This window comes from Atheta coriaria, unplaced genomic scaffold, assembly GCF_025399875.1.
Source record: "Atheta coriaria isolate IRGN ID8LTWV9N9 unplaced genomic scaffold, Caltech_Dcor_3.1 hic_scaffold_6_pilon, whole genome shotgun sequence".
In the NCBI taxonomy this organism is placed as follows: domain Eukaryota; kingdom Metazoa; phylum Arthropoda; class Insecta; order Coleoptera; family Staphylinidae; genus Dalotia; species Dalotia coriaria.
In genome coordinates this window covers 10,389,029-10,405,732 of record NW_027045448.1, presented here as the reverse complement: position 1 = coordinate 10,405,732, position 16,704 = coordinate 10,389,029, and the positions used below count along the sequence as shown (strand labels likewise).

At 38.1% G+C, this 16,704-nt stretch overlaps 2 protein-coding genes across 2 annotated transcripts in view; one reads left to right on the top strand and one right to left on the bottom strand.

The window, feature by feature from the left end:
- The window catches only part of LOC135793329 (frequenin-2), a 41,859-nt gene extending 39,251 nt beyond the window's left edge, over nt 1-2,608 (bottom strand). Inside the window, exon 1 of the mRNA XM_065304248.1 lies at nt 2,114-2,608. Coding sequence (XP_065160320.1) covers nt 2,114-2,177 — 64 coding nt within the window. The 5' untranslated portion in view covers nt 2,178-2,608. The remainder of the gene's footprint in view (nt 1-2,113) is intronic.
- Nucleotides 2,609-7,122: 4,514 nt separating this feature from the next.
- Cbl (E3 ubiquitin-protein ligase CBL) lies at nt 7,123-16,364 on the top strand. Its single transcript, XM_065306267.1, has 7 exons — nt 7,123-7,912; nt 12,354-12,500; nt 12,563-12,832; nt 12,906-13,128; nt 13,284-13,448; nt 14,090-14,158; nt 14,216-16,364. Exons 1-7 carry the CDS (start codon nt 7,371-7,373, stop codon nt 14,972-14,974), a joined length of 2,175 nt encoding a protein of 724 aa, XP_065162339.1. The 5' UTR covers nt 7,123-7,370; the 3' UTR covers nt 14,975-16,364.
- Nucleotides 16,365-16,704: the final 340 nt, after the last annotated feature.

Sequence of the window (16,704 nt, the reverse complement as noted above, 5' to 3'; positions counted from 1 at the left end):
AAGAAATCGATAGCGGGAGCAACTTGAAAAGAGGTTAAAGGTTAAACGACGAACCCTGTCCTTTTATGCATATGCCTCATGAAACTAATCCCTTTGCCTCTGGCAATAAACAATCAAAAGCTATTTTCGTAGATAGTTAACTTTTAGTATTCGCAAAAAGTATTCATAAAAAACGTTATAATATTACATGTGGAAAAGCAAACAAGGAAAACGGATTAGCGTCTAAAGCAACACAATTATCATAGTCAAAATATGCGCAGTCAGAATAATCCTTTGCTGTTCTCTTAACAAAACATGCCTAATATGTATGCGTGGATGCCCTAATCTCGCGTGCCACTCCTTGATGTATTATTATTAGACAAACATTGCTCTAATGAATGCCAGGGTGAGTCGGGCATAATCAATTCAAGAGAGACAATATTAATGTTTATTTTTAATTTACGCGGATGTGATGTTTGATAGAAGCAACATAACGTTGCTCTGACTTGATCAAACCAACATTTCGTCCGATAGTTTCATAAGTAGGTCGAAATTTGCCCAACAGCTGTCAACAAAGTTTTAGTTCAAGGTACTTCCAAGATTCAAGACGTAATCTTGGTTAAAAATGGTTTATTTTGTTCGTAAATCATAAATAATGTTATATCTCAAAATAAACTTGGATTTATTTATTTTTGGTTGAAAATATCTGGTTACTGGTTTGGTGGTGGTTAGGTTATTCGTAAATATATGATTAAATTTCGTTTCGTTTGCAGTCTTGATGTTGTTATTCAAATAAACAAAAGCCAGCAGCCTCTCGAGCCTCGACTTTTCATGCATCGCATATCGATTTTGAACCGCGGCAAGCCGAGCTATCTTCCGCACGAGCGTCCTTCGGCGAGGCGCACCGGAATGGAAAACTGCTCGCAAGAAAACTAAACCGGAGTAGAAAGAGCGTGAAATAGTCGGGGATTGCAAACTTTCATGTTCGGTTTGGCTTTATTTATTTCGATCCGGCGAGAGCATCTCCATGTCTATCCGTCTCCGCGCTCGGCAAATAGAACATTTTCGCTCTTTACGTTCGCCATTCACACACGACTCACACGCGCACAACTCATTTTCTATGCGGCAGCTCCACCAACTTTTCAGTTTCCCGGCGCGCGTTCAAGAGCAGCGATCTTCTACTTCTCCCTAGCTGTCTGTGTGGATAACTCGCCCTCGTTCCATCTGCACGCAAAATACACATGGCATTCGCTTCTTTGAATATTTATGTTTCTGTGCGTGAATGTGCGTTGGATGGGAACCACTAGCTTTTCATTCACGCTAACTTGAGGCTAGGGTGTTTTTTGAAAAGAAAATTATTTATTGCCTACAAGTGCTTTTACTAAATGAGGCTAAAATCACATCGGTTGAATTTTTTTGGTATTTTTAAGGTGACAGAACGTTCAACGCAATAGTTTGCACTCGTACGACATCTCGCAAATATTTTCACAGTAAAGTACCGACGAGGAGCTAGAAACGACCTTCGTGTTGGATTTTCTGCGTCTGGTATCCCAGCTATAAATCATATTTATTCGGGAAAGTAAGCCGATCTGGTATTACTCGAGTCGGCGTCACTCGTCCACAGACGAGCGAACTAAAACGTATGAGCTTAATCTGCGAAGAAATGGATTCTCGTTTTGAGCTTTTGGATATTCAAAATTTCACACAATATTGGTGCATCTGACTTATCCTGCTGACATAACATTTTCTTATCATAAAAATCATAATTTTCTATAACAAAACAAGTCAATAATCATATTTTTTGTTTATGGCGCACAAAATTGTATTTTTTTGATTTTTGTCGAAAAATGCATGCATTTCAATGACAGGAAAGCGTATAAATATTGTAGATATACCATACGGAAAGTTTATGCCAATTTAGTTTTCAATTTGCGTCCAGTAAAGTTGAATAAATGCTCTTGACTTTTTGACTTCACCTTCGATGTTCACCACCTACATAAATTTTCACATCAGCCAACTCACGCGCAAAAGCAATTTATCCACGACGTAGATGTTTGAACTTAATATATCATCACACTTTTGTAGTTTTTATTTGAAAGTTACTACTTTTTATTAACTTAAATTGTGTACTTACAATATGTTGCAGTAGTTAACCTGTCGATGGTGTCTTGCTTAAGTTTGGAGTTCTTTTTTCCCATCTTGTCGAAAGTGACTTCCCTCTACCTTGATAACTTTCCCGTCTATCCCGTCCGTTTACAGAGTATCTGCGTTTATATCCTCAGAAAGTAAATATCGCAACAAACAAGTTCGTGTACACGACGGCCGCGTTCGCCCTTTCAGCGCAAATCTGTTGCTCTTGTTGATCTGGTGGTGCTGGGGTGTTGAACGTCGCACAAACTTTGTCAAACTGTTCGATTCGTCGACTCGGGCTCGGATTGCTAAAGACGCCCCCGGAAAATCGAAGACGATCGAAAGCGATAGGAAATCGCACGCGAAAAGACGCAAGTTGCGACGAGGTCCGCACACCGTACGCAGCGGTCCTCCTGCTGGCTGGCGCGCCGCACTAGGGGTAGCGAGTGGGCACGCACACCGTCAGAGGTCCTTTCCCGAAGTGGCGCAACGACGACGGCGCTGCGCAAACGCAGCAGGAAATGAGCCGCACATCCTTCGGCGGGCCTTCGCGTTCGCGTTCTCGCTGCTTAACGGTTTTCGTGTTCGGAGACCGCGCGCCTACCACCGGCCCACGTACTTCGCCACCGATCAGGAAGGGTTGGAAGACGTTAAAAGAGGTGGGCGAAGAATACTTGGGCGAAAATTGCTTTTCCAAAATTATCCTCGATGGACCCACATTCTTTCCCAAATTAATAAATTACACGTTTTTTTCTGCAAGCTGGCGCAACTTATCATGGATTAATTAAGGTTTGCAAAAAGGGGAAATATTTTTGATGATTTAATTTAACTTTATTACAAGATTCCATGTTTGAATTTATTTTTTCATTGAAAAAAAACTCGTTTCCAACTTATACGTGAATTTATTCTTTTCTGAAGTTTCTCTAACTATCTTATTCAAAATTTAGAGAATTTAACGTCTGAAGTTATAAAGCTTCGAAACGAACTTTGAAGTTCTACCAACGGACGTGTTCCGGTTTTTAAATCTCAATTTTACGGATTCAATTTTTATTTTTATGAAGTTATTAATATAAAGTTAGTTTTACGTGATTTATTGCTACGAGGTTTTGCATTTGTCAGTAATTTGTGTTTATTAAATAATAAGGCAAATTATGTTACTCTAATAGATGTTAAACATGCAAAGCATTAACATTAATTTGTTTCAAATAATTGAACTAAAGTGCATTAAGACATTCGTGCAATAATTTTGAACAATGGTAAATGCAACTTTTATGCAACAGGCTGAATTCGCACGCCATGCGAATACACAGAAACCTTTTAGAGGGTTAGAATGAATATAATGGAATGCCAACTACAATTACCGTCTCTTTGTCCTCGTAAGCACAACAATTTTTCTGCATTTTCCGTATTTTACGTTGTGCATTATAACATCAAGTAGGTAAAAGGGTAAATATAAATGAAAAATTATTCGTGGCATTATATTATGATCAAAAGAATCTTAAACAAGAAAAAAACAATTTTCTTTGCAAACAGAACTAAAGTAATACTAAATAAAATAAAAATAAATAATAAAATAGATTTTATTCATGAATAAATTTTTACTGAATTTATGACTTCAAACAATGTCTAAAATAAATCTTTAAGAAATTAATTACTTGCAGAACATAAAAAATTAAATTTATTTCTTCTGAATTTTATATTTGTTCCGATATAGGAAATATTTTATCATCTTACGGCGAGTGTTGTTGTGAATTATTCTGTTGTACGGCAAATGCCATTATTTATGCAAGGATTATATGAAATATCGATTTAATTCGCTGGGACTGGTTAATGCTCGCGAGCGCGTGTCAACCAAGTGCGTTTTTTTCCAGCCGCGCGCACGACGCTTTTTTTTGAATAGCGAACGTGTCCTGCGACCGCTGCGGCCACCGCCTCCGCCACCATCAACGGCGTCATTCCCCAGCAGTGGAAAACACATACATATTTATGGAACGCTTTTTTACGATGGAAAATAAAATAAAACTTTTACGTCGCTCCGAGCGTTGCTTGCATGATCGATTTCGAGGAATGCTGATTACGTAGGTGTAAAGGGTATAAAGGGTGCAATCATTTGTTTCTAACCATAAATTATCACCGGCAAAGTTTATATTTGGTGTGAATTACATTTGGAATCTAAAGTATAATTTTATGTTATCGGTATACTTTAAGTTATTAAATCTACTTAAGTACAACATGAAAATAACGGTAGATAATTATCTTGTTTGTCATTAGTGATGTTAAAAATAACATTGCACGTTGAAATGTCACCACAAAAGTGCTACTTTATAGACTATCGTAAAATGCAGTGTTTTATCATCCCTACACTTGCAATCTGTAATTCCTGGTAACAATTGCTCTTAGCTTGCGCTGTCCTGCATCAAACTGTCAAATTTATTTCGATCGAATGCAAACCCGACGTGCTTTATGCCCGGGTCGCACATTGTACACCCGCAGTGCATTTAGATTTTATTCGTGCTTATTCCCCGTTTGCATTTCACATCGCATACGCGCATTGTCACTACGTCGTTTTCATTGCCATTGTTGGTCGCCTCGTTTGCATCGCGATTACGAAGCACATTACAGGACAACTGTCGTTTGCGATGGCTCGTCGTTGTCTTTCCTCGCTGGTAATGATCGCATGCTCGTGGCTCATGGCCGCTCCTGCTGCCAAGTCCTCTTCATCGTTGGATGTTGCTAGATGCACGTCATGCAGTAATTCACTTGTTTTTTCGTTTTGTTTGAAATTCCTAGAATAGTTAATACTTTGTATTTGTACGTTGGTGTTCTTTCAATCTTTTGTGGTTTTGCGAGATGTTAATTAGGATTTCATGTTAACTTTTTATTTTTGGGATGAAGATTTTTATTGTATTCTTATCTAAATATGCTTACACAACATAAAAGTTTATTTTGCATGAGGGTAGCAATTTCAGATACTAAGTACTTTATATACTTTTGATTCTGATTGAGAATTGCGAGTGGAGCTAAAGATGGTGAGCTTATTTGAATTGCCAAAGTAGTTAAAACTTACTCGATTAAGTTTTTATCTTAAGTTCTGTAATAAAATATGGTCTAGTATTACTTTTAATTACAAACTTATTAAAACTAACCTTGGTTCTTACATTTTATAGCATTAAATGACAATCTGTTGAAAACTATCTAGCTTGCAACTTTATCCACAATAGCAAAAAGGTACCTCCTCTACTAATATGGGTACTTACCTGGTACCTTACCCTTTTGCCCTTGCACCCAACCAACTACGTAACTCCTCCTAGTACGCCGCCCCCACCACTTTTTGCGGGTAGTCCGTAAATAGCAGCAGTCCAGTTGCCCGTTTCTAGGTTTTCCTCTCCTCTCTTTTCAGGTTTTCAAGTCTTGGATATAAATTTTGCATTTGCTCTTTTATTTATCCAAGTTATTACTTACACAATTTAAATATTCATGTTTTCCTTAGAGTCATTGCAAAACACTACCATTTCCTAATAAAATTCTATTACAAATGTAAGTCAATTGCCGTCATTTGGGAATACCTACCTACATACACACATAGAGACAATAGTATTATAGCCAAGAGTCCAACGTACTTTCGGTCATTACTAGAACATTATGATCGTACATCGTATTGGTATTGGGAAACATCAAAATCAATACGTAATTGTTTCGTGTTAAATTGTCGTCAGGAGAGAACCCGCAGGCTGGAAAGCTGGACGAGCTGGACGCTCGTCAATCATTAGCGCTAATACTGTTGGTCATATGTCCCTCCTGGAATACAGCCGCCACTAGTAGTGATTGTGAAACAACGATTTTGCAATATATCATCTACCCACACTCGAAAGGACTGCTCTGCTTCTCTATTTTCGAATTGTGAATCCAGTGGTGTCACAGCTTTCAAAAATTATTACATGGACTATAGATTCAGAAAATATATCATTTTTTATTATTGACGAAACTTGGGAAGGGCAAGAGAATGGAAAAAAAAATGAAATACTCGAATATAATTTTCTGGCTTGCTTTGACACTCAACCCTGGAGCCTTAGCCGAGGAGCTATACATCACGAACCATCCTAAAGTATATTACTGTTATGCATTATTAAACGCCCAATTTACTCTATGCTTTTGGGTCGAAATTCTGACTTTTTTGTCATTGGGTTTATTTATAAATCGCTTGGGTTTCAAGTCGTAAATTTGAATCTAAATTTAATATCTATAGCTTTCATATATAACTATATTCAAAAAATAATATAATATAAAAGACCTAACAGACAAAAACATTATTTTTGTAATTATAAGTACTGAACATAAATAGACATAAATTATACCTAATAAAGTTTTAACTTGAGACATTTTAATCTAATCTAGAAGTGCAATTAATTAATGCACGGAAGAAGTACTTACTGATAAGCAGGTAAATAACTATAAATAGACCGCTATTAACAAAGTTTTAGGTTTAGCAGCTTTGCTACCTTGCAAGATTGTAATCTCTCAGCAAGTCTGGCGAGCCTAGTTAAAAACGGAAATTATATTTTGAGTTATGCGTCACATCCGCCGCGCCTGAATGTTTGGTTGCCTAGGTTTAACGCAGACTTTACATTGAGAAGATTGGGGAAATATTGATTTAAGTTTAGGTTTCGACGTTTCAACCCAAATCTTACGTAACTTCTAAATAAAATTTAATAATACAGACTAGATTTATAAAATTGCAGTGAGTTGTTATCAATTTTAAGTAAAATTTATCCAAAACACTTGTTCCATCGCAAATAATATACTTTTTTTAAATTATTTGCAATTATTTTGAATTAATTTTGCTGATTATAGAAAGTACATTGTGATTAATAATGTTAGATATGAGTTGTTGTGTATTGTGATTAGTTTAGAGTTAAATTGATAAATTTAAAGCAAAACTTAGTTTATTACCAGATCTAGTGATAAATGGTGGGGATGAAGTTGGTAACGCATTGACGCGCTCGGGCTGTGCTAAGTTCACATGTGCGAGAGACAAACCCGGACGAGCCGCTGATGAAGGACAAACACACAAAATGTCAACCGTGTCTGTCATAAATGTATCGCTCGGCAATAAGTCGTAATGAAATTGGTTCGCGACCGTCGAAAAACCGTGCGATTGTGCGAGGCGCGCCGATTGATGTGCTCGTCGCGACGCCGTTTCCAATAAGTGCATCGCCGCCGCCGATTATATAATACGCGCAACGAACGGACGCTCCTCCAAAATGGCAGGCCGCAACAGGCCCATCCAGCACAAGAACCTCTGCACCATCTTCTCGAAGCTGCAGGGCGCCTTCTCGGACGTGTGCACACATCCCAAGTATGCCACCGACAAGCGCACGCTGGATAAGACCTGGAAACTGATGGACAAAGTGGTGAAACTGTGTCAGCATCAGAAGATGAACCTGAAGAACTCACCCCCATTCATACTGGATATTCTGCCTGACACTTATCAAAGACTCAAACTTATTTATTCAAAGTATGAGGACAATATGATGCAGTTACATAGCAATGAACATTTTAACATATTTATTATCAATTTAATGCGCAAGTGTAAGCAAGCAATCAAGTTATTTAAGGAGGGCAAGGAGAAGATGTTTGATGAGAACTCTCATTACCGGCGCAATCTAACAAAACTCAGTCTTGTGTTCTCCCACATGTTAAGTGAACTGAAAGCGCTCTTTCCCAACGGCCTCTTCGCCGGCGATCAGTTTCGCATAACGAAGTCGGACGCTGCTGAATTCTGGAGGTCAAATTTCAGTAACAGGTAAACAAAAGTTCTATTTATTTTAGGTACATCAATGTGCAAACACAATTAATTTATTATCTTCTACAAATATTTGGATTTGTATTCTGAATGAATGTTTGAGTTTTTCCCACTATTTACAGAAGCAACACATAGCTGTACATCATTCATTAACACTAGGCAGGCAAATTGAATGAATCATTCATAAATCTTGTACATACAGGAGGCTTATTTACTGATAGCACTATCAAGCTTTGGGTATTCACTTAGACGTTCTGAATCTATTTGTTGTATAATCAACCTGGTTTTGTGTTGAAAATAACAAATGTATAATCCTAGTTACTTTAAAATTAGCGAGGATTTTGTTAGTTGTTTGACGCAATTTTAGCATATTGTGGAGTAAGGTATTAATAATTTAGTCTGGTATGTTTTAAAACCGACCAAACAAAATTTGACACTAACTATTAGTCACAAAATATGGTGAAATAGTATAAAAGTGCGATATTTTTCATGAATTTTTGTAAATTGATCATTTTTTATGCTGGAAATTAATTTCGCCTCAACCTTGGTTACAATTATACCCACTTAAAACGTCACAGTACTCAAATGATAAAAAATGCAATCAATTTTAAACAAATAAACTCACAAAAGCATGTATCATTTGAGGATCGTATATTCGCGAATTTAGGATTATTGGGGGCACGTTTTCGGGTTGACTGACCTGTTTTCCAAGTCTTCTTTGATTTAAAAGCATATTTAATTAAAAACACATTGAATTTATTGAATTAATTGATGTAACTTGGCCTGACAAATAGTATTACACCATCTTTTAAAGTAAATCTCGGTCAATGATTCACACCAGCAGATACAAATCTATTTTAATAAATCTTATTTTTTCATGTTTCAACGACAGATTTCATTTAGTTTGCGTGTCAGTCTTTTAAATATATCTCTTATAATTCATAGCAGCTGCAATTAGAAATTCACAGGTGAAATTAACACCAGTGCATCGATATGAACATCTAGGTTAATGAAATGAATATTTTTCACAATTGGTATGTAATATTACACTTGCACAATCATGCCAAACTCAATATCAAAAAGAAATTTAAACATGTTCGACATTGTTACAATGTTTTTTATGATTACTATCATAAAAACACGGATAACGTTGTTAATGAATGATAAGACCTGTATTGTGTGTTATTGTTCATATTTTGAGGTGATTAATAAGGTGGGATACTGAACTGGAATGTTCTGCATGCACTAAAATAATCGCATGTGCTACTGACGTGCTGCTTCATTCATTCATTCATTGAACGCCTGCGAATAGCGCGGGTCCGACCTGCGAAACCTCCGTGCGAAGGTAATGATTGAGGTAGCGCCCACGAATGCATCAGGTCATGCTGATTCATACCACTTAGCTTAATATCAATCAAACAAATTAATATACTTGTTGTGAAATGAAAGTTTGCGCAATGTGTCACATTGCACTCCTGTTGAGATAGTATATCAATGCGTGAATTGCAAATAGTTATTTATCTCAATTTGGTGTTTAAATTTTATCAGGTAATTGATTTGTGTCGGTGAGAATTCGATTTTTTGAGTTCAATATAGTTGAGATTATATCGTCGGAATCAAAGTTGATTTTCTTACAAACTATTGTGTGGCAATGTCTTACAAGCTGTTGCTAAGATCAATCAAGTTTTGATGTTGCTACTAAGCAATTTAACAAATGCACCCGATTTGTTTGACGCCCATATCTGCAAGCGCTATCAAACAATTGCTAAATTCCCCATTGTGTTCAACATTTTTGTGCTAAAAATACCTTCTGCGACGATATCAAACTTCCACTTCCGCCCTCAGCCTTTGATAAGACAACCGTTACTTTTCTTACTCTTGATGCATTTCGACTGATATTGCATGAACTTTTTTTCATAGAAATTCATAAAACTCTTTCTTTCTACAATGAAATATCATATTTCTGCAAGAAATAAAATTGAATTGCTTTCTCGGTGTACATTTGTATTATTGATTCAAGAGAGTAGATGCAATTTCTGTTTGAAATAATAGTTGTTTATGTCTATCAAATTCATTTGTTTGTCGTCGAAGACGAAATGTTCGCGACAGTGTGCTGCGAATGCGCGTCGTATTCTGCTCGCGACGGGCCATTGAAGTCTGTTATAGTATTTTTGGCTGCAATCAATATTTCATTCATGGCCCACGCAAAGCGGCATCGCTCGCTTGGAGATTTCGCATGAGAACTATATCTACGAGTCGACTGCTGAATAGCGACCGCCCTGGTATACTGGCATAACAAATACGTTGTGTAATTGCCAAGTCCCATTCGCAGGAGTGGAGCACTTTGATATCGCACACCGCTTAGAAGGACGAACGCCGGGCGCGAGACCGATTAAAACTTTTCGCAATCATAAAAACCTTTTTCATTCATTAACCAGACGCGCTGGCGTGACGCTAAAGCTCACTTGGACGTTTGTTTGTGTGAGCATAGCCCCACGAGTATCTCAGCTTCCACGCGTTTTTCAATGGAAATTTCCCACTTCGGGCAAAAATTAAATGCGCACCAGGAACGTGTGATTTTTCGATGAACGCCGCGCTGCCGTGCGCGGACGTATCGCTCGTGACGGATGTTGTAAAACTAAAATTAGTGCACTCATTCATTGATTCACTGCCGAGCCGGGATTAGTTTTCCTGCGGCGTGCGCGCATTTTTTTTTTCTTGCACTGCTTTTGCCGGTAGTTACTAAGATACTAATATGGTTTATTTATTATTCGAAGACGCACTCAGTTTATGACGCAGCTTCCTTACCGTCGAATTAAATAAACAAATATTTTTACTCGGCCTATTGTAAATATTTTCGTGTAATTTTATTAGCTTTTGCCGTTTAGTTAATTTTCAAACTCGCTTATTTGCTCAGCAAACTTAGTAAAATGCTTGGGAGTTATCCGCGTTTGCAGAAATTAAGATTTTTGTCAAATAACAGTAAAATAAATTAATCAAGCTATTTATAATCTATAAAAACGCGCGCTAATATTGATTCAGATGTTATCGTTATGATGCCCACTTCAGACTCGGCGGCACCGGCCACAATGCAAATGGTAAAAAAGTAATTTCCGTTTCCATCTCGCGTTTATTTTTCTAAGAGGTTTCCTCGGCTTTCGGCTTGCCGCAAATTCAATATCAAATTTTCAATTTAACTCACTTCGGTTCTATCAACCTATTCGTTCGATAGGATATTATTAAAATATCGCCGTCGTCTCACTCATCTGCTCTCCCAAGTTCGCAAATTAAAATAAATTCCCGTTAGCGCAACCGACTGTCGGTCTGCGTCTGCGTTCGCACCGTCCAAGACGTATTCGCGTACATGTATAAATATTTTAGCGCCAAATTCCGCCTTTCGATGCGTACCTACTGAAAATACATAAACAAAGTTCATTCATTCACTGCGCACATGGCGCACAGGTAGATGTGCCCGCCGAAAAATATAACACACTAAACTTGACGACCTTCAACTTGCATTAATCTCAACTTAAAATTAAACTTTGCATCTAGAAATTAAAATAAATATTATTTTCACGTTTAACTCGGTAAACTATCGCACTGCGCGTTTATCTTTTTACAGTTAACTTCGACTTCCTCTGATTAATATTCTTCAAACATCCTTTCGCTGCATTCGATTCGAATCCGCGCTCATGGCGTGTTTTATCTTTTTCTATCTTGCTAAGATGACGAAGGATATATGGAGAGAAAAAAACTGCGCACCATTAATTAGCTCGATTCATCATTTCCATGCCATGTTATAAATAGAATCGATGACAAACACGAGATGTAGTCGCAATCGAAAGGGATAATCCTCGCCTGAATGCAGGAATAAGCAGCATACTCTCGTGAATCCTGTAAACAGAACGCAAACAACATTAATTTGATATCCGTTCGTAAGCAAAATTGACATTGACAATACAAACCGTGAATGTTAGACCGCCACCCCAGTGGAGGAAATGTATGTTTTTAATCAATTCGCTCTTCCAGGAAGTTGACGACACGTTGGCGTATAGTTTTAATGGCGTCGGACTCTGTAGGTAGATTGTCGAATAGAAGTTAACTCTGCTCGACGGTATTCCCGATGAATTCTCTCCATCTCTAGCTAACAAGATTGCATTTACTTCGCAATGCCTGAAGTTTACGTTGTGTATAATTAAAATTAATTGCCTTATCTTCGAAGTTTCCATGGCGAATTTATAATATGTTGGCGTCGTGCGTAAGCGGATTGATTATTATTCTAAAGTTTGGAGAACTCCTAGCGTAGAAATTGGCCATCGGATGTTGATGGTGTTAATGTTAATTAGGTTTTGGATTTTTTTTTTCGTCTGTGTTTTACGCGTGTTATAAAGACCGCGAGGCATCTTGACACGTTGATTAATTATATTTATTAATTATTCAGCACGCTCGTTCCCTGGAAGATTTTCCGACAAGAGTTGAATAAAGTTCATCCGATTAGTACCGGCTTGGAGGCGATGGCGTTGAAGTCGACGATAGATTTAACATGCAATGATTACATATCAAATTTTGAATTCGACGTCTTCACACGGTATGCAATTCTATAATTAATGTGGTTGGGTTTGTTGAATAATTGGGTTTTTTGTAATATAGTTTGTTCCAACCCTGGGCGACGTTACTTCGAAATTGGAAAATATTAGCGGTCACGCATCCCGGCTACGTAGCGTTTCTGACGTACGACGAAGTGAAAGCAAGGCTGCAGCGCTACATCAACAAAGCGGGTAGCTATGTTTTTCGACTCTCCTGCACGCGGCTGGGACAATGGGCCATCGGGTACGTGACCGCGGACGGCGAGATCCTTCAGACGATCCCGCAGAACAAAAGTCTCATCCAGGCGCTGCTGGATGGCTACAGGGAAGGATTGTGAGTAATAGCTCGCAATCGACAGGGCGCCCCGCGTTCGAAATGGATTAATGTGTTTTCGTTTGCGTTGCAGCTATCAATTCCCGGACGGCCGCATTAATAATCCCGACCTAAGCTGGGCCGTGCAGCCGACTCCAGAGGATCACATCGCCGTCACACAGGAGCAATACGAGCTGTACTGCGAGATGGGCAGCACATTCCAGCTGTGCAAAATTTGCGCCGAGAATGACAAAGATGTTCGAATAGAGCCCTGCGGGCACTTGTTATGCACGCCCTGTTTGACGTCGTGGCAGATCGTAAGTGCGGGCTTAAACAAAAGCTCAAAACTTGAACCGAGTTCAAATACTAGTAGTAATCCTGTCATTATCATCAACCCACTCCACGTTTTTATGTGTCTCTAACTTTATGATGTTTTCTGATAGATGTTGTTTGTGTTTTTACTGAAAATCAGGATTCGGAAGGTCAGGGTTGTCCGTTCTGTCGGGCAGAAATCAAAGGCACCGAACAAATCGTCGTTGATCCGTTCGATCCGCGCAAATCGCACAATCGTTCCAAGGGCGCCGTCGGATCGTCGCCGAACTCCGCCAACTTTGACGACGACGATCTTGAATTTGAGGTACAACAAAAACATTGCACAAACGATTACGCTGACTGAATTCTCGCTGAACACCACACAATCATAACAAACAAAAAATTTGAACCAGGGGCTGCGCTTTTGCCTTGTGTTTGTCGCCTTCTGCATGCAATCGTGGCACCGATGTGTGTGTTCTTTTAATCATGTTTTTATAATTATTGGGAATCAAACGATTGTTTCTTTTAGATTATTATAAGTTAATTTTCAGTATTATATGTTTATATTAATACACTTTAGTTAGTACGTTATTGAAAAACGAAACGAAAAACAAGCAATCGAAGGATTTAATTTTTATACGATTTATACAAAGTCGCTGCGGTCGACTTTGCACTGTACATTTCAATGAAACATAGGTAATATGAAATATACATTTATTTTTATTAATCCATTACTCAAGTATGGGTGAAAATTTACGAAACGACTGGAACTATGTTATCTGAAATGCCATCGTAAATTTTTGCCCACTTTGAATTTTGTTTTGTCGCTTTTGTCATGTTTAGTATTTACTTTTGACTCACTCGCACTGTCCGTTTTTGCTTTATTTGTACTTTAAGGTGAGTGCTAGCTTTCGTGTGCCTTTGGGTTCAATGTCATCGTAACAACTAAACTTGTGACTGTTCTAGGACACCGGTGAATTGTGGAATTGTACTGGTAGTGCATTAAGCTCATTGTCCCCGTCCTCCGAATTTACCGTGAGTTTGTGACGCATGTGGTGCATATACGTGCCAGTGTAACACGTTTATTTGTAGTCTCAGTCTTCTGCAAGTCCGTCAATGTCGCCTCGCAATAGCCCGCGTGTCGTGCGGCGTAGCACCACGCCAACAATTGTGGTGCCGTGGAATTTACCACCTCCGCTGCCGCCGCGCAAAAGCTCACCGACGTTGGAGCAGGTGACAATACCTACGTCATCAAGCTCACGAACGAACGGTATCCCAAAACCGAACACCAAAACGCTCAACGAAGCGCAATCTGTGACGAACCTAACATACTACGCTATTGAAGTTCCTCCGATTTCCAAAAGTAGTTCAATGCAGGAGATGCACCGCGAGAGCAGGGAAAACTCCGCGGCGACGACAGCGGGCGTTGCCACCGACAGACAGCAAGTCGTAGAACTCAGCTCGCCGGAAACCATTTGTGGTTTCATCAGTTCCACGAACTGTGTAAATAGTATAACGACGAAACCGCAAACTAGGCACCAAAGTTATCCCTCGAAGGTCAAGCCGAGTGTGGCGGTGCCGGTGAAGTCCAGCACGACGCCCAATTTTTCCGCCAAGCCCGATCACCTCTATGAGAACATGCAGATTGAGACACCGCCGAAAGCTAAGTACAATCCGCTCACAGCGAAGGATAATAACGTTTACTATGAAAACCTCAACATTGACTACATCAAAAAACTCGTCAGCGAAGGATACTCCAAGGAAGCCGTCATCAAAGCGCTGGGCATTACAAAGAATGATATTGAGATGGCATGTGATATTTTACATGAATTTGGAACGAAGCATGGATAGCATGAGTACCACTGAGTGGGGGTGGAGGGCGTAGTGTTACAAATTCATACTATTTTTCTAAAAGATTCTAAACGTAAAAAACTATTTTTATCATAATACGTGTCTAATACGATTGCGATCCATTGTGAACTAATTGAGATGTCGATTGAATTGTTTTACTACCTTTTTTGTGCCAAATTTTACGAATAATTAATGTAGAATCATCGTTGTCAATAAGAGAATTCAAAATAAGAAACGAAACTAGTCAGGGGTATTCTAATTAATCTTCACTTCGACACATTCCATGTTCACAATTGTCTCGTACTACATATTGACTTTAATCCGCAAAAAGGTATTAAAACGATTTGTATGATGACGGAGTTTTCGACTTTTTGCATCTAAAATATATTTTTCTATGCGTCAGTATTCTCATATTCGATTTTTGAAAACTTTGCGTTGAAACATTGTAATAAACGAGCTTTGCTTTACGGTAAATCGGTTGATGACCGAAATAAGTACAATTATTTGTATACGCGTTTGAAATTTGTTTAAATTCTCATCCTGAAATGAACAAATAACAAGACTTATTTTAGCAACTCATTGTCCATCGTGGGATCAATCATATGTGATCAGGACATTAGCTTAGTTTAATGAAAATCAGGTTTGCTGAAATACTTTGGGGGCCATAGTTCAATCAAGATGTTTTTCACGGGTTAAAGTAAAATTCAAAATAAAGCAATGCTGGCCATCCACTCTCATTTGTCTTCCGCGGGGAGTGTCCTACTACAACACTTAATTTATATCTGAAAACAAAGAAAAAGCACAATACTAATCCGTCAACTACGGGCATTTAACAAGTTTCAAATCAAATTGTTGCCAGACCGTTTGTGTGTTTGCGCGTTGAGTCGCGAACAAGTGTATGAAATGTAGTTACAATTTACAAAGCAAACGAAATAACAAATATAATTAAAGTACATAATGTGTAAATATGGAAAAATATTTATTGCGCTTTATGAATTAAATATATCAACATATCGGATGTACCATTGAATGGGTTAGAATTGTAATTCCACCACTTATTTTAGTTTACTGGAAGAATGGGCAGTACCGGCGTATCTGAATGAAACTGTTTCATTTGTTGTATTCAAGCGCGCACAGAAGATAAGGTTCTAACATAACAATTATATTAATTGTACAACTGCGATGAGAAGCTATTTAAACTAAAAGAGTGAATCAAACTAATAAGTTGCGTACGAGTTCAATATTTTCCTCAGGAATAAAAAAACTTGTTTTAAACAAAAATATTACTCTGTAACAAACATGTTTATCTTGTAAATATTTCGCCATACAATTGTAACTTGTATTATTATTATTATTATTATAATGGACATTGTCTACATGGTGATCGTTATTTTTGTAAGCATTATTGAAGTTGTACTTCTCTAACGAGTTTTCGTAAAAAATTATTTCGAAAATGAAGTAAGCTTAAAACAAAAGTTTAACTTCACTCGAGTCATTCATATTGTTATAGTTTTTACACATTTCAAACGTTGACAGGCGCTATTTAACAAAATGTTCGGGGAGATCTTAGACCGCGAACTGGAAGCAATTGATCTAACGGAACAAAACGTCGAAAGAATTCTTAACGGCTTAGATCCACTGAACTCACTAAACCAAGTTTTTATTTATCGCAATCAAGACAAAACATCCGGACCAAAGAAAAATGAAACACGATACGAAATAATCGATAA

Coding starts and splice junctions, on each gene's coding strand:
- Cbl (XM_065306267.1), top strand. CDS start 7,371: ATGGCAGGCCGCAACAGGCCCATCCAGCACAAGAACCTCTGCACCATC. Junction 12,833..12,905: donor GATGGCTACAGGGAAGGATT/GTGAGTAATAGC, acceptor TTTGCGTTGCAG/CTATCAATTCCCGGACGGCC. Junction 13,129..13,283: donor GTTTGACGTCGTGGCAGATC/GTAAGTGCGGGC, acceptor ACTGAAAATCAG/GATTCGGAAGGTCAGGGTTG.